We start from the raw sequence: 23702 nt of genomic DNA, 5'->3' as shown, positions 1-23702 counted from the left end.
CTTATAGATCTCTTAAAGAAAATATATATTAAAAATTTTTTTGACGTTTATTTATTTTTGAGAGACAGAGAGACACAGAGCTTGGGTAGGGGAGGAGCTGAGAGGGAAAGAGACACAGAATCTGAAGCAGGCTCCAGGCTCTGAGCTGTCAGCACAAAACCTGACATGGGGCTCAAACCCATGAACCATGAGATCCTGACCTGAGCCGAAGTCAGATGCTTAACTGACTGAGCCACCCAGGCGCCCCAAGAAAATATATTAACTAATTCCTTCAATACCTTTCTGTTCTTTTCTTCATTTTTCACCTTCCCTTTCTCTGTTTTATTCCGTATCATTGCTACAAACAAAATGTTTTCAAATTGTGCAAAAGAGGTAAATTTTCATGATTTTGAACCTATTTGCATCCTTTCAATATAGGATGCATGCTATATTGATGTACTAGCCAATTGTGGAATGACTTCAAAGGGTAAAACAATCTGTACATAGCAAGTGAAATGCAGATATAAATGTAGTAGAGATTGGTGGAACATGACAAAACTTTAATTTGAATAAATACTATTTAAAGATAGAATTCTTCTTAGATACATGTGTTGTTTTTTTGTCTTAAAGGTAAATAATAATTATATAATTAATTAAAACAAATTAATTACATTAAAATAAAATAATTAAAAATATATTTTACACACACATGGTGCATATATGTGTGTGCGCGCACACACGCGCACACACACACACACACACACACACACCCTGTGGGTCAAATATAACTTGGTTCAATTCTGAGGTAATAGTCCCTGATACAACTCTCCCTTCCAATTCAGTTTTTGTGTTCTTGAACTTCTGAAATATACTACAAATACAAAGGAGTGTATAATGTTCAATTAAAGGACAATTACAAAGCAAACACCTTTATAATCACTCTCAGGTTAAGACAGTGAACATTGTTTTTTAAAGTTATAGGCAGGCGGTTGGCTCAATTTAAAAAAGTCTAATAGTTACAAGTGTCCAAAAATATAATGGATTACCTCATAAGATAAAAAAGTCTGAATTCTTCATGCAGATTGAACAATCAACTATCAGTGATATTGTATAGGGTTACTGATCATCACATCTAGATATACTGAAACCCATGATTTTCATGTCAAGGTCAGAGAATTGATGTTTTTAAAAAAACTCCCCTGGCAATTTGCTTATGAGCTTGGTTTGGGAACCACTGATACAGTAGTCTTACTTTAGGTCAGAGAAACAGAGAACTGAAGTCCCTTCCAGTAATGGTCTATGGCTTTCTGCATGTAATAGTAGAACTATAAAAGAGAAGTATTACAATTACTAGGTATTACTCAAAGGATACAAAAATGCTGATTTGAAGGGATACATGAACCTCAATGTTTATAGCAGCACTATCAACAATGGCCAAAATATGGAAAGAGCCCAAATGTCCATGAACTAATGAATGGATAAAGAAGAAATAGTTCATATATATAATGGAATATTACTCAGCCATAAATAAGAATGAAATCTTGTCATTTGCAATGATGTGGGTGGAGCTAGAGAGTGTTATACTAAGTGAAATAAGTTAGAGAAAAACAAATAACCATATGATTTCAATCATATGTCGAACTTAAGAAACAAAACAGATGAACATAGGGGGGGAAAAAGAGAGAGGCAAACCATAAAGCAGACTCTTAACCAAAGAGAACAAAATGAGGGTTGCTGAAGGGGAGGTGGGTGTGGTGAAGGGCTAAATGGGTGATGAGGATTTAGGAGGGCAATTGTGATGGGTGTTGTACGGAAGTGATGAATCATTAAATCCTACACATGAAACTAATATTACACTGTATGATAACTAACTGGAATTTCAATAAAAACTTGGGAGAAAAAAAGAGAGAAGCACTACATTAAAATTTTAAGAATGAGTCACTAATAAGAAAAATGATAAGCAAGAAGAGGTAATATGGTGATTAAATATTTCATAGCACTTCAAGGATTAGTGGGAAAAGGCATTCAATTTAATCTAATTATTTGGTATTTAAATTTTTTTTAATGTTTATTTATTTTTGAGACAGAGAGAGACAGAACATGAATGGGGGAGGGTCAGAGAGAGGCAGACACAGAATCTGAAGCAGGCTCTAGGCTCTGAGCTGTCAGCACAGAGCCCAACATGGGGCTCGAACTCAGGGACTGTGAGCTCATAACCTGAGCCGAAGTCGGATGCTTAACCGACTGAGCCACCCAGGCGTCCCAACTAATTATTTGGTATTTAAGTCTTTATACTTTAGAATTATCTTTTCCATTCATTATCTAAGTTCAATGGATTTAATGAAAAGTCACATTTTAAAAAATTACTGAAATAGGTAGGTAAGCATTGATCCATCTATTTATTCTTCAACAAATATTTGTTGAAGACCTGCACTAAGCTAGGCAGTGTTGTAGGCAGTGCTAACACAGATGAAAATTCTGCTCCCATGAAGCTAAGATTTTAGTATCCCCTAAATATGATTGTGCTCTGTGAGAAGTATGCGTAAATCACAGATTCTTCTTATTTTGTACAGGTCAAACCTAAATTCTACATTTATTTCATTAGAGCAGCATAAGAATCCTAAACCGGGAAAATCCTCATCTCAAAATGTAACTAATCAGATCTGCTCTATCAGTCTCTCAAGTATACTATCAATACCTCATGATATGCACATGCACACATGTATGCAGAGATATACATAACATACATATGATGTATGGATATACCACATTGCACATTAATATGTAAATACATATTTGTATGTGTTACATGTAAAATTTGTTTTTAACCAGTATTCTGTAAATATATGGAATAACAGTGTTATTTATTAAAAGAATGATAATAAAGTGGTGAAGACTTTGAATATAATTGGACAATGAAGTAGTTACATATTGAATTTAAAGTGAGTTTATAAATATCTCCTTTATAATATTCACTTGTTATATTGACGGACCTTGATGAATATATATCCTTAAACATAAGAGAATTTTCTTGTGTCTCCTATATAATATGTGTAATTAATTCTGTTAACGAAGAGGGTGTATTCTAACAATTAGTAGAAATAGTAAAGTTTCATGGTGTGTTAGAATATTAGCCATGGGAGTCATAGACTACACTAAATAACAATGTAAGGCCAACTCTAAGTCTAGAAAATTAGAAATAAGCAAGCCTTCAGTTCAGAGCAAGATGGAATGCTTCACAAAGAATGACATTGGGAAAGTGAGAGTTCCACTAAGCATGTGCTAGCGTGTGGCACACACACACACATACATGTACATACATATGTATATACATATAGACATGACATCAGTGGAGCTCCACAGCTGTATGTACTAGCCTTTGATGTCAGCAACTAACAGTCCAAGCAGATAGGAAAGGAAAGAAAGGTAGAAATGGGCCATCTATCAACTCCATCTTGATAGTAAGACTGAAATGCTTTGTTTGAAGTGATTTCCTGAACAAGAGACAGGGTGCATTAAATTTTAAAATGTACATGAAAAGCCAGCAAAAATTATAAATGCTCATGACATTTGTTGAATTCTTTAAGCTATTTTTATGCATCCCCTCTATTAGTGTCATTACTTAAGAGATAAGTCTTAGATTCCTTGGACAACACTTTTCCTCTTTGTCAGATTTGTGTGTTCCTAGTTGATTTTACAATTCTTTTCCTAGTCCCACCTGTCTGCATCTTTAGGGACAAAATCAATCCCTATTAGTAAGTTTTCTCAGTTCCAAGGATCTCTTCTGGGAAATTCCAAATTTTGCACCTTAATTCTATGCTTAAGCTCAGCAAGAATACAAATATTTATTTCACTGAGAGAATACAAGCCAAAGTTAGGAATGAAAAATGAATGCATGCCATTGAATTTAAAGCATATTTCCCAGAATAAAATTTGAAAGTATTACATTAAAATAATCCATCATAAGGTTTAGGAAATGCTGGCTTAAACACAACTTTATTACAGAACTTCTCAGAAGCTGATACAGACTATGAATCTTGAAGAGAAGGATAGTATGTATACGGGCTTACCAACTTTGTTGACCTTAAAACCATTTATTTTTTAAGCATTCGCTCATGGGGTTAATTTTCTGGAAATATACTTGGAAAGCAATGATTGAAAAGATTCAATTTTATGTTTCTAGGTATTCACACTTCATAATCTTGCCTTGCTAACTGATTTTAAGTACAGACCCTTTCAGATTTACATGGCAGGAAGATTTAAAAAATAACTATTAGGAAAACCTAGGAGTCCCAAGCGCAAAATAATATGAATGTTTTAATTACTGTAGTTTTTAGATTTTAAAAGCCTTATGCTTGGTTTGCATTAGAGCTAAGAACAACTGTTTTTTTTTTAATGTTTATTTATTTATTTTGAGAGAGAGAAAGTGCATGTGAGTGGGCAGATTGGCAGAGAGAAAGGAAGAAAATCCCAAGCAGGCTCCATGCTGTTAGTGCGGAGCCCAACACAGGGCTCGATCTCACAAACCATGAGATCATGACCTGAGCGGAAATCAAGAGTCGGATGCTTAACAAATTGAGCCACCCAGGCACATCGAGAACAACTGCTTAACAAAGTTTCTCAAATATGTTCTTAGGCTATTAATTCAGAAAGACTTTTTAAATGGTTAGAGGCTTATAAGAAATAATGGATTTTTTTTCTGTAGACGTTTTCCTATCTGTACAATGCTGAAAGTCACCTGTCTCTTCTTGCTTCAGTTTATTTGTTTGAAAGGCCTTCCATGGTGAAGTAGGAGGAACATTAGACTTTGATGTCAAAAGATATAATTTCTGTCACTACTGTGACATTTAAATTATTTTAAAATTGGGCAGTTTAGATAACCTTTTGTAACTTCCATTTTCCATATTTCAAAGTTGGTAGGGAGCTTTAAATGAAATAATTAAGTGGGTTATTAAAATGATGTGCTAAGAGGGGAAGTATTATCAAATCACATATTAAAGGTATTTTTCATACCTTTACTTATTATAATCATTTATTTACTTCTCGATCTCCCCTCTAGACTTTAAGCTCTTTGAGGAAAAGAACTAGGTCTTGTCAACCAGTATTTCCCCCATTTTAGCAGAGGATCTGGCATACCAAGATGCTCCATTATACTTGAATAATGGCAATTTAAGGAATAAAACCACTTAAACTCCAATACTATTAAAGGTCAACCATAGCAAACTATGAAACAAACCTTACAAACACTTTCAGGAATCTCTACCATATTACTTTGTGAAATTATCTTGTCATGAAATCTTTTTGGTATTTTGGAAATTATTTTCTCTTGTACAAAATAGAAGATGGATATACCTTATCCTGAATTATCTGTCAAAGTGTTATACGAAAGTTTCTATGAAATATGCAGTTGAAAAAAGCCAAAAAGAGTGAGAATTTTTACATTTATTTTTCCTCTCTTTTCTTTCTTTCGTAATCTCTACCATTTATCAAATGCTTATCATGTGCCAGGAATGCAAGGAATTTGGTTAAAAGCTGTAAGGATACACTGTCATTGAACTTTCATGACAGCCCTGTGAGAAAGTTACTATTATTATCTCCAATATAATAGTGAAAAGTGTGGTTTTTATTTGCCTGCATTTATAATGTTAGGAATTGACAGAACCAGGATTCAATCCAGTTCTGTCTGAATCCAGAGCTAAGTTTTAACATTATGCTATATATTATCTTTCATGTATATTTTCTGAGGATTTGTGTGTAATTTATTATAATACTAAAAATAAACTTTGGATGATGATAAATGATGATTATGCTTACTAGGATTCACTGTATCATGGCATCACGTTCTTATTCACAAACTCTGCAAAGCAAGCCAGCTGAATCCCCTGTGTGTCAAACTGACAACTATATCTCTGCATAGGGCAGGTGCACCATGCAAAGCAGTAATTCATACTCCATGATAAACAGAAATAGTAAAGTAAGTTGGTGAATTCACAGATTTTTTTTGAAAATACTCAGTACTCTCCAGACAACTTCAATATTAAGTCTTATATATCTTTTCAAAATTGTCCTATCTATTTAAAATATCTTGATAGGAAGACTCAGACGACTAATTTACAAGTTTCCTTATTTTTGTCATCCTAATGATAATCACTATTTGATACGTAAAAATCCTATATGAAGTCTGACAAGGGTGGGAGAAAAACATATAAGAAAACATAACAAAAGGGTTCCCTAAGGTAGTATTTAAAGATCAGACAAACTAACATCCATCTAATGTACCCAAAAGAATAGTTTGAAATGAATTCTAAAATCCTCTTGAAAGCTGCAAAGATGAGAGAAATAACTATTCATCATATTCAAATCATCAAACCAACCCACCACCAACTATATCTGTCCGAAATGGAATATAATATCTCATAAAACAAATTCCTGGGAACTAAATTCCACTGAATTGAGGTTTATTTCCACTGGGGAACAAATGACCTCCTGGACTATTTAAAAACTTTTGTCAAAGAAGACTAAGATTAGCATGTTGAGTATTGCACTAGGTCAGAAGCACCATGTTGGAAGCCCTTCATACCACTAAATTTTCACTGCTTTATTACAATCTTACTTCTTCATATATTCCTACACTAACCTTTATTGTGTGTCTACTTTGTGTGGGTTATTGTAGATACTGGGAGGTAAGACAATAAAAAGATAAAAATGATGGATAACCTACCTCAAAAGGCTAACTAACCAATGGTCAATTATAGTAGATTAAATGGATACAAAATTAACTACATTCAGAAGAGGAAAATGAATACCACAAGAGAAACTGTTCTTGTAAAAAAAATAGATAAATTGTGAAGGAAGAGAAGAGACGGTGTTTCTTAGATGAATTTATATTTGAGTTGGGTATTGAAGGATGGGTAGGTACTCTACTCATAAACAGAAAAGAAGAAGCCATAACTCAGGCACAAGAATCAACATGAGCATATATACACAGAAGTATAAATGCAAGAGCCTGTAAGGAGAAAGATCTATAAGTGTGAAAGGCTGAAGTCAAAATAAGGCTAAAGTATAAAGACTGAAAAGCTGTAATCATCAAGACAGTGTGGTATTGGCACAAAAACAGACCCATAGACCAATGGAATAGAAGAGAGACCCCAGAATCAGACCCACAAATGTATGGCCAACTAATCTTTGACAAGGCAGGAAAGAGTATCCAATGGAAAAAAGACAGTCTCTTTAACAAATGGCTCTGGGAGAACTGGACAGCAACATGAAGAAGAATGAAACTAGACCACTTTCTTACATCATTCACAAAAATAAACTCAAATGGATGAAGGACCTGAATGTGAGACAGGAAACCATCAAAACTCTAGAGGAGAAAGCAGGAAAAAACCTCTCTGACCTCAGCCGCAGCAATTTCTTACTTGACACATCTCCAAAGGTAAGGGAATTAAAAGCAAAAATGAACTATTGGTACCTCACGAAGATAAAAAGCTTCTGCACTGCAAAGGAGACAATCAACAAAACTAAAAGGCAACCAACGGAATGGGAAAAGATATTTGCAAATGACATGACAGACAAAGGGCTAGTATCCAAAATCTATAAAGAACTCACCGAACTCCACACCCAAAAAACAAATAATCCAGTGAAAAAATGGGCAGAAGACATGAATAGACACTTTTCCAAAGAAGACATCCAGATGGCCAACAGACACATGAAAAGATGCTCCTCATCGCTCCTCATCAGGGAAATACAAAACAAAACCACACTCAGATACCACCTCACGCTGGTCAGAGTGGCTAAAATGAACAAATCAGGAGACTATAGATGCTGGCAAGGATGTGGAGAAATGGGAACCCTCTTGCACTGTTGGTGCGAATGCAAACTGGTGCAGCTGCTCTGGAAAACAGCATGGAGGTTCCTCAAAAAATTAAAAATAGATCTTCCCTGTGACCCAGCAATAGCACTGCTAGGAATTTACCCAAGGAATATGAGTGTTGATGCTTAGGGGCACTTGTACCCCAATGTTTGTAGCAGCATTTCCAACAATAGCCAAATTATGGAAAGAGCCTAAATGTCCACCACCTGACGAATGGATAAAGAAGACGTGGTTTATATATACAATGGAATACTACTTGGCAATGAGAAAGAATGAAATATGGCCATTTGTAGCAATGCGGATGGAAGTGGAGGGTATTATGCTAAGTGAAATGAGTCAGGCAGAGAAGGACAGATACCATATGTTTTCACTCATATGTGGATCCTGAGAAACTGAACAGAAGACCATGGGGTAGGGGAAGGGGGAAAAAAGAGTTACAGAAAGGGAGGGAGGCAAACCACAAGAGACCCTTAAATACTGAGAACAAACTGAGGGTTGATGGGGGGTTGGAGGGAGGGGAAAGTGGGTGATGGGCATTGAGGAGGGCACCTGTTGGGATGAGCACTGGGTGTTGTATGGAAACCAATCTGACAACAAGTTATATTTAATATAAAAAAATTAAACTTTTACGTGTTAAATTTGTTCATCCTGAGGGATACCTAGAGTTCTATTCGGAGTCACTAGCTTTGAATAGCGCATTTAATGCAGAATAACAGCTGTAGGGGCACCTGGGTGTCTGAGTCAGTTAAGCATCTGACTCTTGATTTCGGCTTTGGTCATGATCTCACAGTCAGTCATGAGATCGAGCCCTGGATTGGACTATGTGCTGAGTGTGGAGCCTGCTTGGGATTCTCTCTCCCTCTCTCTCTCTCTGCCTCTTCCCCACTCACGCTTTCTCTCTCTCAAAATAAATAAATAAAAAGAAAAGAATAACAGCTGTAGATTAATTGTCCTTACGGGCTTGTAAAAACAAATATTAAATATGATATGAACTAATGTGGCAGTTTTTTCTGCTATTATTTTGTATGGAGAGAGTCATTCCCATTTAATCATTTCTCTACTTTCACACTAAATTTATTTTACTCTCTAACATGCAGCACGTGGAGAAAATGTTTGAAATAAATGTTTAAAAAGAGCATAAAAATTAATTTTATCCATCATAGCAGACAAGTCTATAGAAACATTATTTACCTACAATCAATGGTGGAAATGCCAGAAAACAAAAGTTCCATATATAAATGAAGGCTAATAGACATTTTAAATGTATATAACCTTAAATTGCTATTCTAACCAATGTGAAATTTGTAAAAATGAATCTGTGTGGGTCTCTCTGAATAAAATTTTCTGGTGACAACAAGATAAAATAAACCAGTTACCACAGAAATACAAACTAACAAAATTTCTAATAATGATTACATTACAAAGTTAATTAAATTTTATAAGTCTCTTAAAATTTATGTAGGATGTGGGAGTAAAGGTTAATCAACGCTGAGCTCCGATATCATATCGAAGAACAGAGATGCGGTACTGAAGGATAAATACTATGTGTTAGCTGAAAGGAATATCCTAAAAATGTTGTGGCCCCAACAGCAGAGCAAAAGCCCGGTGGCTCCACGACAAAGCTATACTCTTATTACTCATTCTAAACCCTTTTACTCTCATCACCAAAACAATCTATATCTTGTCTTAACTAAAACCTGGTACTGCCTTGGACATACTGCTTCCCCTGAAGTCCTCTCTAATGACAATTACTTATCCTTTTTCATAGTTTGTAATATTTCTTTTTTTTTTTAATTTTTTTCAATGTTTATTTATTTTTGAGACAGAGAGAGACAGAGCATGAACGGGGGAGGGTCAGAGACAGAGGGAGACACAGAATCTGAAACAGGCTCCAGGCTCTGAGCTGTCAGCACAGAGCCCGACGCGGGGCTTGAACTCACGAACCGCGAGATCATGACCTGAGCCGAAGTCGGACGCTTAGCCGACTGAGCCACCCAGGCGCCCCATAGGTTGTAATATTTCTAACTACTGGTTACTTTTTTGGGAACGTTTCTCTTCTACTTTGACTTAAAAGCTTAACTTATCTTTTTGCAGCTTATGACTTCTGGCTATGCCAACATACACTTCTCCTTTTCTGCCCCTTTCTTTATATCATCTAGTGACCTCATGGCTATTGACTCATTCACTCAAGTCTTTAGGAGCTAGCTAGGTCTTCTTTTCAATTCTCAATTTTACCATAATTCTATCAGACTTAGATATTCATTAAGAACGTCTAGCCAACTGCTACATAATTCCAAAACTTATATATCTCTATTTACCTTCACCTTTTACTCTTTTCATCACTCTGTTCTACTTGCTCCAATGGCTATGTCTTAGAATTTGCCAACTAATGAAATAGCTTCACCACACAATCTTGAGTTTCAGTGTCATACTCTAAACCTCTCACCCATCCGGTTCCCTAAATTTGCTTTTGTACTAAATGGTATAGTTTTCCAACTTTTTAATTTCTCTACACTCTCCTAGTCTATCAGTTCCTGTCTTGACTTTTCTTCCTTCTTGTCTAGCATTGATATTTACATAAATAACCTTAATTTCTTTCCATTGCTGTTTTTCCAACAGCCCTGTCCATCAAAATTCCCATTCTCCACAAAAGCTACAATCTGACTTCTGTACCTACAATTGGATCAGCTCAGTTCTGCTAGAAAAGAACACGCTACTCTCCTTGCTGGTGTCTCTTGGACTTGTCCCTCAGTTGGATCTATGGAACTATTCATCAACCCTTTAATTTGTCCTCTGTCTGCTACTTTTCGTATTTTCTTCAGCAATTCTTCCAAATCTTCAAGTCCAATCTCCAATTCAGCCTCCAAACTTTTATATTCTGCCTCTTATGTGTTTGAGAAAATTATGACCATCAGGTAGTGATGACCACTTCCCACTCCCAATCTAAACACTTACCTATTTTCCTATCTGTCTTTTTTCTGGTTTGAGCCATCCATCTATGCTTCTGACCCAAACCCCTCCTGCATCTTCAGGGTCCCACTCTAGTATCTGTGCATTTTCAGTACTTTATCTTCAAACGCTCCTTCCCTTCAGACCATATATGTGATCAAATCTCAAATCTCTCACTGTCAGGGATCTACTATGGAGACTGTGAAGTCATAAACACACCCAAGATTTACCACAAATGGAAAATAATACGATGGACAATCAGTTAACTCAAGAGAATAGTTCATTTACTGATTAACAGAGTCTTTGATATATATAGAGTTCACAGTTTCAGGCCAACACTTATATTTACATGCAAAGGAGAAATTTGGGGCTATAAAAAAAGAGAACAGAAAATCATTACCTTTTCTTGAGAATAACGTCTGTGTTTTATTCATCTTAAGAACCCTGGTGATGTGGGGGCGCTTGGATGGCTCAGTCGGTTGAGTGTCTGACTTTGGCTCAGTCCATGATCTCACTGCAGGAGAGTTTGAGCCCCCCGTTGGGCTCTGTGCTGACAGCTCATAGCCTGGAGCCTGCTTCAGATTCTGTCTCCCTCTCTCTCTGCCCCTCCTCTACTGTGTTCTCTCTTTCTCTCTCTCTCTCTCTCTCAAAAATAAATAAACTTAAAAAAATAAAAGAACCGTGGTGATGTGAAAAATGTATGCAAGAATTTTTTTTAAACAGAGATAAACATTTTAGGGAAAGTTGGCTCTGAAGGAGAAATGGAATAGAAGAAAATATGATGGACAAACTAAACTCTAAACAAAGTATCATCTGCATTTATCACTACTACACTCATTTATTGAAGAAGCCACATACAGATTCATTTTTTTTGCAGATAATTTTGAGCATTTTTAAATGTTTGTAGGGTTTTTTTGTATTTTTTGAGTTTTTCTTTTTCTTTTTTTTTAAGTAGGTTTCACATCCAGCGTGGAGCTCAACATGGGGCTTGTGCTCACGCCTCTGAGCTCAAGAATCAGATGCTTGACCCACTGAGCCACCCAGGCGTCCTATTTTTTTGAGCATTTTTAAAGATATAATTCCAAAATTCATCTTTTTAAAGTATATAATTCACAAATGAACTACTTCAGAGAAATTGACTACTCATTTTTTATGCTAGTATCATAATGAGCTCAAAAAGATAAAAATTTCCTATTAAACTAATCTTCATAAGAGATAACAGATTAATTTATGGAAGCAGAAATAGGATTAGGAAGAAATTGACATATTTCAGAAATGAGTTAGCATCAGAATCAATAAGATTTGGTGACTGGAGGCCAGGAATTGTGTTCAATGGAGAAAGACTAGTAAAGAGTGATGTGCAGGTTGCTACTTGGGCAAATGTGAGAACATGGGTACCGAGAACTGGGAAAGAGAGTACAAATGGAAAAGCAGGTCATTCACTTTGGTTGCTTGTTTGGTGAGGGGTGTAATGAATTTAATTTCACATGTTGAGCTTGGTATGCCTCCGGGACAGACAAGAAGATGGACAGAAGAGGACTGGATGGATCTGGCAGTTGAGTAAGAAAGAGATCTTGGCTGGAGGTACAGATTTGGAAGTCATTAACAAATAGATGCTACTTGAAGCCATGGAATTGAAGTGCACTGACAAGACAGACTGTGTAGAGTAAAAAAGAGGGGGGACCCCCAGGATGACATCCTGGAAAATATCAACATAAAAGCATACAGAAAGCTCACAGAAAACACCAAGGTGACCAAAGAGATGAATGCAGAGGTAAAGGAGTGTACAATTACAGAAACTCAGAGAAAAAAGCATTTCAAGAAGAAGAGAATGCGAATGGGGTCAAATTCTAAAAGTCTACACAATAAAATATGAAAACGGTTAAGATTTAGTACCATATATAACTTGAGGCAGTTTCAACAAAAAGTTTCAGAACTCAAAATTATAGTAAAAAAGAAGTAGAAAAGCAAAGCCTCAACAAGGAGGCAAAAGTGAGGTTGTCAATTATTATGTATAATATAATGTAGTTCAAGAAATTGAATGGAATTAGATTTTGGCTATGAACTTGAACTTCCTGATAGACTAGGTAAAGAGAACATACAATGGGCTGCACTGTTTTGTTTTCTGTAAAGCAGATATATCAATTGTTCAGGAGAAATATTCATAGAATTTTAAAAGAAAGTTTTCCATGGACTATTTTTAAAATGGATGAGTGGCCCTGAAGAAAATATCCTCAAAAATGAATTTACAGCTAATGCACAGTAATTCTACCTGGCAGTATCATTTAAGAACTCCCTACGAGCCACTTCTATTTAACATTGTAGTGATGGTCTTAGCCAGGTCAAATAATCAAGAAAAAGAAATAAAAGACATTTAGATTGGAAAGTAAGAAGTAAAACTATCTTTATTCCCAGATGACATGATCTCTTATATAGAATATCCTAAGGAATTACCAAAAATATTTTAGAGTTAATAACTGAAATGCAGCAAAGCCTTGCTGCATTTCAGTTATTAACTCTAAAATATTTTTGGTAATATTGATATAAGATCAATATACAAAAATATTTGGTAATATTTGGTAATATTGATATAAGATCAATATACAAAAATAAATTGAATTTCTATATATTAGCAATGAACAGTACTAGAAGGAAATTAATAAACAATTCCATTTACAGTAGCACCAAAAAATGCTTAGAATAAATTTAACAAAAAAGTGCAAGATGTGTACACTGAAAACTATAAAACATCATTGAAAGAAAGTTAAGAAAACATAAATAAATGGAACATCTCATGCTGACAGATTGGAAGATAATATTTTAAAATGGCAATAGACCCCAAATTAATCCAATTAAACAAATCCTAGTCAATATCTCAGCTGCTTCTCCCCCCCCCCCCCCCCCACCCAACTGACAAGCTGATCTTAAAATTCATTAGGAAATAAAAGCAACCAAAAAGAAAGGATAGATAGCATCATAACCACCTGGGGTATTTGTTTTAAAAATGCAAATTCCTGGGCCCCACCCCAACGTACAGAATGAAAATTCTAAGAGTGGTATTTACATATTTTAAAGTTTCCTTTTCATGCACAATCAATAAACAGAGAAGTTACTGGAGCTTTTAAGATTTCAGTAGTATTAACTAGAAGATAGATAGCTTTAATGAGAAAGAAACAAAACAAAACACAGGACATCAGTAATACATAAGCAGAATGGCACAGTCCATCAGTACGCCATATGGGATGAGTTGGCACTCAAACATACTTCTAGAAAAATGAAAAAGTCAGCTTGATCAATGGAGTACTAAATACTGATCACCTAAATGTTGGAAACATCTGCCAAATGATGGAAACTTATGTTGAGCTGTTTGTTCTACTAGTGGTTGGTTAGTCACAGAACCAATGATCTCTTGAGCTCAAGATAATAAAGGCAAATCATCAATCTAACAGAAGATGCTTACTTTCCTGGTGGCTGTGCACTATGTTCACGTAAACTATGGCAAGGCGTGTCAATCATCCATTCCTCTAACTGACAAGCAAAAAAGCCCAGACCAAGTAGGTAGGTTAATGTGACAGAGTCAGGATGAGGATTCAAGTATTTTATCCTGCTTGCCATTCTAAAAGTTATAAGAACTTTTAGCTAGACAATTTAGATGGCTAAAGTCACTTAAAATCAGCTCTTCGTGAATATTTGAATAGATGCCAAACTTTTTCCTTTAAAAAATGACCCTACCCCAAAAACATTCTCTTTAAAAAGAGAAATTATAATTCTCCAGCCTTTACAGACATGCGTGAGAAAACTAAAAATTTATAGGGAACAACTTTCTTGAATTTTTTCTTTTGGCTTGTATCCTTAGAACAAAACCTGGAGGAATAGATGAGTCTCATTTGATTGTAAAGTTACCAATATTGTTGGTTTTGATAATACCATACTTTTCAGTATTTGTTTTTTCTATCTTCCATTGCAGATTTACTAAAGATATCCTCCTTTCTGCGCCAAATTCCTTCCTCAAATATGCTTGTGAATTTGTTTAGGTATACTGATGGCATTTTTTTTTGGGATATGAGCTATCCTTAAATGTCCACTCACACAAGGCTAAGAAAATGATTCACTCTCAGGCTTAGATATTTAGAAATGCTTAATTTCATTTCTATCCCCAGTTTTTAGTATAGTGCTTGAGATGTTTTCTGAATAAGTTTTGGTTGAATAAATGATTTCCCCTTACCTCTGAAAACTTCTTTTTTTTTCCTGAGCCAGCTTACCACATATATATGGTATATAACCAGCAAATGTATAGAGATATAAAATTTAGAACATATTCACATGGATATAGAGTGAGAAAAAATATTTTCAGTGGTTAACATAATTTTGTATTTTCTGGAGTTTACCAAAAAATCATTGATGATATAGGGGCTTAATCAGGCTTACATACATATATGAGTATCAATATCTAAATATGAATATATTTATTAGCCAACTTTGAAACATTTTATATTTAAATATTTAATGAACCTTTTTGAATTTACTTTTTGCTATTCATTTCCTACTTGTATATTCAGAAAAGACATCCTCTAATGTGACTACTAGACCACAAACAACATAATTCTGTATCATGCAATGATATCTAATTACTGTAATGAAAAGAGCAACTATAATGGATTTGCTTCATTGCAGTCACTGTGTTAATATTAAGTTCTAACAATGTTATAAATACTTAAACTCTGAAGTCATATGTTTTTCCTGTATAAAACTTGCATTACTGCTCAAAAGGCATAAAATGTCAGTGGTGTATTATGGAATAAGATTATTTCCAATAATGTTGTGTAAGCTCGTACGTTGTTTTTAAACAACCTAGGATTGTGTTTGTCAACTTCCAAAACAAAATGTTACTGGGAGTACTCAGGCATATTTCCTCTCAATAAACATTGTTCATTTTATTCTAAGAAATGGAAGCGAATTCAAGATCTTACGTTGTAATAATTGGTGACACCAAATGTTTCCTACAAGTAATTGCCGTTGACATTTTGTGCCACCTTATAGAATATGTGTTCCCTAGAGACAGTAGCCTGGCTCCGTTTATAGTTTCAGAAGTCTTACATAGTCACTTAAGCGGAGTACGGTGCCTTGACGACTCAGATTGCTAGGAATATACCATCTTTCCCTTTCTCCTGCAAAATAATGTACTCTTTCCCTAAAGAAAATGATGGAGAAAGTAATATTAAAAATTGAGAATTTAAAGTTAAAATCTTCTCCAAACCCCTGCCCACCAAGCCCGGCATGTTAGACTTTGGGGCGTGTGTGTTCTCCTCTACACAGTACGTAGAAAGAGAAACACAGTAGAGAGCTACATTTTGCTCTGCTTTTGGAGGAAAGGAAATTCTGTCTATATTTTCCAAGGAAACCTTGGGAAACTTTTCTCTGTGAACTAATGATGAAATTATCCTATGCCAAACAAGTCTTTTTTTTTTTTTTTAATGTTTATTTATTTTTGAGACAGAGAGAGACAGAGCATGAGCAGGGAAGGGGCAGAGAGAGAGAGGGAGACACAGAATGTGAAGCAGGCTCCAGGCTCTGAGCTGTCAGCACAGAGCCCAACGCGGGACTCGAACTCACAAACTGTGAGATCATGACCTGAGCCGAAGTCGGACGCTAAACTGACTGAGCCACCCAGGCGCCCCCAAACAAGTCTTTCTTAACAAACCAGTGTAATTATCAAAAATTAGATAAGTAATGAAGTAGATTTGAAATTACTAGTTTTGACTCAAATCACAACATGCCAAACTTAGGATCCCTCTTAGGTTTAATATCTGTTATACAGGAAATTTCATAGATCACAGATATAATTAAATATACCAATCTGAGACAAAAAGTGAAGTGTCATAGACTAAACCACTGAATTGTATACTGATGGGGTAAAAAACTGCCCCAATTATCTTTCTTATTAATCATGAGTATGTACAAAATGAGATTGCGTTTAAATATAATAATGCAAAGTTTGACTTATAACAGGGTGTGTTTATCAAGCCAACCATGTACTAACAAATAAAATTCTGGATTGACAGCTAGAAACCCAAACTCCTCGAAGATGGACATGATTTGCAATTCTTGGTCTCTGAGAAATGTAATTACAGAAACCTCATCTCCTCAGGCAGAAAAAGGAGGTTTACTGTGTATTTGTGCTGACTTTCGGTACAGCACTGTGAAGATAGCTTCAGACTCACTTGGTGCCTGTGTTATGAAAATGAAAACATAGTTGTTTTATACCTTGCTGCTTATGTTTCCTCCTTTCTTTCCTGTCCAAAGTTCCTTCTCTGGCAGTTTCTCTAGCTGCCTGAATTTTTAGAGGGACTTAACCCAACGTGTTTGCTTTCTAATAAACCCTGGGGCATCTAGCCTTTCTTTTCAGAGTATCAAAGAGCACTGCCCCTGATTCGCAATCTTCCTTAGTGTTCAAAACTAGGCTAGAACCCACCAGAAAACTAAGAAGAAGCAAGGGAGCCAGAGACCAAATAAAGCTTACGTTCTACTAGCAAATTTGCCAATCGTTTTAAAAGTTTGTTTCCAGTGTATAATATTTTTTATGAAGTAGGCTAAGTTTTTTCAGGCCCTTCAGAATCTCATTTTAAAAATTTTGACTCTACAAATGGAGAAGATATGCAGCAATTAACGCTAAAGGAACTAAGGGAAATTTACATTTGATTCAGCTGGTCATAAAGAAAATTGAATAAATCAGACCCTCAGAGTTAGTGGATATAAATTAAAGGCTGTTTCATTAGTCAATCTATTTGACAATAATTTGCAATATATGAATTAGTTGTATTAGAAGCTAAATAGATAAAACACAAGAAAATAAACCAAATGCAAATGGCAAAATAGTCTTTAGAGCTAGGGCAAAGGGCTACATTACTAATGGGAAGTGTCTACAAAAATAAGCAAATTTTACCTGTCATCATCTTGTGAAAATCGTCTTTGCAAATCCTCTTTATTCCACTGTTCTTTTTCTTTCCCTTGCTCAGGTATATCTTGTGCTTTTTCCTCGTCTCCTGATTCTCTGTTTTTCTCCTTATTACTCGTGTTTGTGATCTCTGTCCCTTTCTCATTCTCATTAAGTGTTTCTTGCTTTACCTCTTCCTCCTCATGAACTATCTCTTCGTGTTTATCCCCTTCTTGCCCTCCCTCTTCTACTCCCTTTGGCCTTTTGAAAGCAACACAAATCGAAGGCATGCAAATAAAGACAAACAAGAAAGAAAAAGTCAAGAAAAAAATGCATATGAAATTAAACAGAAATGTAGTGAAAACTACTAAAAACATAAATAAAAATTACATCTTTTAAACATTGAATACTTTTCTTTCCAGTGTATACCGGAAGCAAGCACTGTGTAAGCAACACTTAGTCTTAGTCATAATTGTTTTTATAGCATATTTCCCATCACAAAGTTGCATGGAAAAAGGTGGAGGTCTCCATTATAGATTTTTTTTCTGATGTAATGGGAGTAAAGAAATAAATTAGCTTAGGTGCCCATCAAATCTATAGGTCAGGTGATAAGTGAGAATTATAGTAACATATGCTACATTTACAAATTTTCTTGAGAGGCTGAGGAATTTCCCATGCCCTCATAATGGTGTCAGGAGAATGGGAGACCATCCTACTAAAAAAGTAATACTCTTATGTATTCTGAATCATGGAAGTATATTCAGCTAGGTAAAAAGCCCTCCAAAATATCATTTTTCATATTCCTTGGAACATTAAAAAATTCAAGTCTTCACTTACCCATCACTTTCATTTCAGTAAAGACAGAATAGTAACAGAATTACTTTCTGAATAGCAAACATGAAAAAAAGAACTAATGATATCATATCAGGTAGCCTAGGAAGAAAAATGTTATATGTTCTGTAAAACTTCTCTGTGCCAGTAGTCTGAATATAGACCAAAATACAATACAAAGCGGTATGTTCAGAAGTTCTCCCTGTCTTCATGACACATAGTAACCTTCCGAAGGAAATGATTTTATGTTTACCCAAAGAAAATCAAAGACCTAAAATACGTTGAAAAGAATTTCCTGCCAAAATCCCCTTACTCACCTGATTTTCTTGTTTCCTCTTGGCCGTTCTGATTGGACGGACATGTAGCTTGTGCTACTGAAACGAGAAGCACTACTAGTCCTGGAAACCGCGGATATATCACTTACATCACTGTCCGAAGATTTAGTGGAAATATTATCTGCCCCTCTATGAGGATCCCATCCTGATCGGTACTGTTAACACAGATTGACAAACACGCAGAGGTTGTCAGTATTACTGCACAAAGCAATTATTAGCTTCTCCTACTTCAGCACTTTAATTGTCCACAGAGGATACTGCAAAACCCCACTCAGTGGCATAGAAAACAAAAGTGAATGGCAATTATCCTAAAAGAAAAATTCAATTTATATGAAACCCTTGTTTTTAGCAAAGGCAATTAGAGCATTTTCACCCCCCCCCCCCAATGAAGGCCATTAAAACAGTTTCACAATAGTAATGGCCCCGGGGAAGAACATTTAGGTGAAATCTGGGAAATAAACATAACATAAGGAAGCAGAATTGTTTTATTCTGTACAAAATTTGAAAAAAAAAAGTGTGATAAGGTTGCCATTGTAACTTATAAAGACCAATTTTAGTAGCCACCAATGTTCTCTGAAATCCATTATGCTTCACTGAAAACCTAGAGATAATGTAAAATCTAATTATTAAAACACTAACTTTTGAACGGAAAGCCAAGAAAAAAGAGAGTTGAATTTTTGGGTGGTTGCTGGAATTTTGATGAATCCTAGAAATACTAGAAAAGTCATTATTATTTACAATAGTTCAAACTTCCTGGAATTGAAATAACCGAATAGTTATCTGACCCAGCCAGCATGCAGGGTGTTATGGGTGTTCAAATATTCTGGTAAGTTGAAAAACATCATAAATGCTTTATGTTAATGACATTTGGGGTGTAAAAAAGAATAGACTTTGGAGTCTGGAAAACCTGGAGTAAGAAAAACTCTTACTAGCTAGGTAAACTTGAACAAATTATTTAATCTTTAAAAGTCTGTTTATAAAATAACAGGGATAATATCTTCCTTTTGGGGTTTTGAAAATTAGAAATAATGCATGTCTGCTATCTAATAATACAAATAAATACAGTATTATAGCTGTATCATTACTAACTGATGGCTATTAATGGGTTAAGAGAATATCTGCTAATAGAGTTTTCTTTATTTATATGTACTTCAAACATAATGTTGAAACATCCTTATTTGGTCAGTTTTGCAATGGAGATTATTCTAAGCATAGATACTAGCAAATTTCACAAAGCCTTAGAAAGATGATTATCTTATATAAACAATTTACTGTGATTTGAAGAATCTTTACCTAATAAACCATCCTGTAAGAATAACAATTCACTGCAAATATTAGAGAGATATAAACATTCTGGCTAAGATAAATTGAATGGCAATAGGGTATAGTATAAACATTAAATCAGATTCAAATGATCTGGATTCTTTTCCCCCCAGTATCTCTCTGTGTCAAGTTATATATTTTTGAGTTAATAACTGATCCTTTTATTCAAATGTAAAATAAGGGAATTATTTTTAAGGCTCCATAAAATTTTAATAACCAAATCCTTAATCTAGAAATATACATTCAAATTAGGTGAGATATTGGCCTTTCTTAGTCCCTTTTAACTTCCCACTTTGTTGGATAAACTCTCACGTATCAAAAAACGTATACACTTAAGTTCTGCAAAACTTGCTGCCTTGTTTTCAGGAAGTGTCTGTGTAAACAGAAACCTCATGTTGATTTTAAAGGTAATTACTTATTTACAGTGAATTTATTTGGAGAACATTTGGTCCACGATATCTTTTCAAACTGAAGCCACTTTAAAATAGTAAAAACAATTTAATTTAAGTGACAGTGTTTTCAGCCATTGTGTAGAATAACATTTCAATGGGTGGATCCAACATTATCTAAGTTAGCCAGTGCACACAAAAATGTACTGAAAGCAGATGAAAAACCCTAAATTTTAACTCTAGGAGGTGGTGAGAAATAATAAGGTACTAAGAGCACACGCTTTGGAGTGAGACTGAATTGTTGATCTGAATTTTGGCCTCACAAATTATTAAGTTTGTAATCTTGGGCCAATTGCTTCTGTAAGTCCCAGTTCTGTATGTGTTAAAATACAGACCGCTGTACCCATTTCCTAGGTTTGCTGCAAGGATTAAGATAATGTATGTAAAAAACACTTGGCACAGTATCAACATAGAACAAGTGTTTAATAAATGACAAATGATGATGACGATGATGGTGATGATGATTAGATAGTAGTTGAATACTGTTTCAGTATCAATTCCAGGTACATCTTCACTGAAAAAAATATTGGGTAGAACCAACAATCAACATATTATTTTAAGGCTGCTCTAAGCTACAATAAGAATATAATCATTTCTACATATGTTCAAGAGATTCATTTCAGAACATATGTTTATAAAAAAATTAAAATATTAAAGCAAACTTTTCCACTGACTCCTAGTATGTCCTCAGGTCTCACCTTCCCCATTTGACCAGCTTCATCCACATCCCATGATCTTACCAGCAACTGCTGATTCCCAACTACAGGATGAGAAATAGCTTTATCTAGGCAGGAAATACATGACACTTCTTGACTGACACAGAAGATGCCACATTTTTAATATTTGTTTCTAGTACTTCATTTTGATATCCAAAGCCAACTTGTTCCTGTGTATCCCCTGTCTCCCTGATTGGTTCTCGTCTGATCGCTATGCCTTCATTTCTGAAACCTACATTTTACTTGACTTTTATATTTCACTAGTTAGGATTCTGACTTTGCATACTCTAACCTTTGTCTTTTTAAGTTGTCATGACTTTTGCTTCTGTTGCTATGATTCATTGGTGCATACAGGCTAGCCTAAGGCTTAAGATTTTGGTTAAAAAAAACCACGTGGGGTACACTGCACGTATATTTGGTTAAGACCTCTTCGATAATCTAGTTTGCTCAGCTAAAATTTTGGAAATGAAAAATTTAGGGAAAGATAAGTTTCCACATACTATATTATAGTTTTATGCTTTTATAGAATTCAACATACTACTTCATGTTAAAGGGGTACGTGTGTGTATGTGTAAGTGTGTTCATGTCTAATTTTCATACCCTTTACTAGAATATAAGCTCGTGAAGGCCAGGATAATATCTTCCTTATTCTTGTAACCCTTTTAGCACCTAAGACTCAAAGATTTAATTTAATTTAAACTCTATGCCTTAGTTTTCATACCAGTAAGATAAGGATAAATCCCTTTGTAAGGATTTTTGTGAGGAGGAAGAGACATGATATGTTTAAAATACTCAGTAGTGCGCTTAGCACATAGCAACTGCTCATTTCCAGTGCCTAAGCAGAAAGTCATTAAATAAAAAGACACTGAATGGAAAAGTTTATATAAAGAAAGTATGCAAATTAGTCAAAGCTCTAGTTTGATGATGATTCTACTACCTTCTCAAGGCTTGCATTAAGTGCATTTCTCTGTCTACTTCTAAGCACCTGATATGGTTACCTTTGGGGTATGGCTCAAGTTTCCATTACAAACTTACATATGATAAACAGAATGAGAAATACAGAAAGTGAGAGATAATGGGAAAAATATTTTTATAAATAAAACTTCAGAAGAACAGATTTTGAATATACTTAGAATATAATATCTTCAGTTATACATACAACTCCAAAACCCCCCAGAAATCAAAGTAATAAATGACCTAATACTAGAGGTAACTTTTAAAACAATTCATTTTTTAAAACAATTTCCTAACTATATTTTTTCTTTTCCTAAAGTATGGTAAACAAAAGTTTATAGTTTAACAGTGAGATAGAGGCAGCTAAATTATTATTGTACCAAGGTAGTTATGAATGCAAATAAGTTCATTTATTTAGAAAATGGTTGGTGTTGTCTTGGCACTATACAATAAAAAATGTTTTCAACGATTAGCATGTATTAGTTTACAGCTGACAGATGAACAATGGATGATATGCTCACCATTCTCTTTAATGGAACGAAAACAAAGAAGATTTATTGCATAGGATTATACAATCTCAGCTGAAAATTGTGCCCTGATTGGGATCATTAAAATCTTGGAAGAGAGTAAGGAAGCTTTTCCCGACAGCATTTTGATGTTTTGTACATTACTATTAAGCACATCATGAACCAGAAAAATTTACAGGAAACTATTATTCTTCAGGATGTTCCAGACTCTAAAGAGTTCCTAAGTGGCCTAGAAAAGTTAATGTCCTCCCTATTTATCTAACATTAGTGGAAAGTAATAGTGTATCATCAAAGCTCTATTAAAAGGAAAGTTATTATTAAAATTTTAGAATAATATTCTTGAGAAAAAAGTAAATTCAAATTTCTAAAATAAGATTTTAGTTTTTCCAGTATACTTATTAGAAGCTCTTAGATTAGGTAATTTCCTAGTTTGATTTCTCTAACAGCCATTTCACCAACTCATGTTATTTGAGCTTTGTACGTGAACTTCTTGCACAAAACACAGGGGTGGGATTATGAGTTCCTTTGAACATTGCTTGTTACCAGAAAACTGCCATGTTGTCTAAAAATCTAGTCCAAGGATTGGTTATTGCAAAATACCAGGCACTAAAAAAGTCCAAGTTTGAAGAAAAAATGTTTTATGTCATCAAGAAATAGTTGGAGGAATATTCATATCACATTCAGAGTAGATCATAAGATTGGGAAAAAATAGGGCAAACAAAATCTTTGGAACACAGAGAAGCTGAAGTTCTGGACAGGGCTTTTGACACCAGTCTTGGGGACTAGAGGAGACAAGAACAGAGCACGGGGAGTCTTTGCCCTGTGGTCAATA

At 34.9% G+C, this 23702-nt stretch overlaps 1 protein-coding gene across 49 annotated transcripts in view; it reads right to left on the bottom strand.

Annotated features, from left to right (window-relative positions):
• The window catches only part of RIMS2 (regulating synaptic membrane exocytosis 2), a 612755-nt gene that overhangs the window by 113316 nt on the left and 475737 nt on the right, over positions 1-23702 (bottom strand). For 20 of the 49 annotated variants that reach the window (XM_045050046.1, XM_023248368.2, XM_023248356.2 and 17 more), the window contains 2 exons: positions 18884-19056; positions 17745-17996 (listed from right to left, as the gene is read on the bottom strand). The exons of 11 other annotated variants lie outside the window; for them this stretch is intronic. In XM_045050046.1, the coding sequence (XP_044905981.1) occupies positions 17745-17996; positions 18884-19056 (425 nt within the window). The remainder of the gene's footprint in view (positions 1-17744; positions 17997-18883; positions 19057-23702) is intronic. 18 more of the 49 variants (XM_045050079.1, XM_045050081.1, XM_045050053.1 and 15 more) reach the window with 1 other exon arrangement.

The sequence above is a fragment of the Felis catus genome, chromosome F2 (assembly GCF_018350175.1).
Source record: "Felis catus isolate Fca126 chromosome F2, F.catus_Fca126_mat1.0, whole genome shotgun sequence".
NCBI lineage: Eukaryota > Metazoa > Chordata > Mammalia > Carnivora > Felidae > Felis > Felis catus.
The sequence above is the reverse complement of the archived record's forward strand: the minus strand, read 5'-3'. Positions and strand labels throughout refer to the sequence as shown.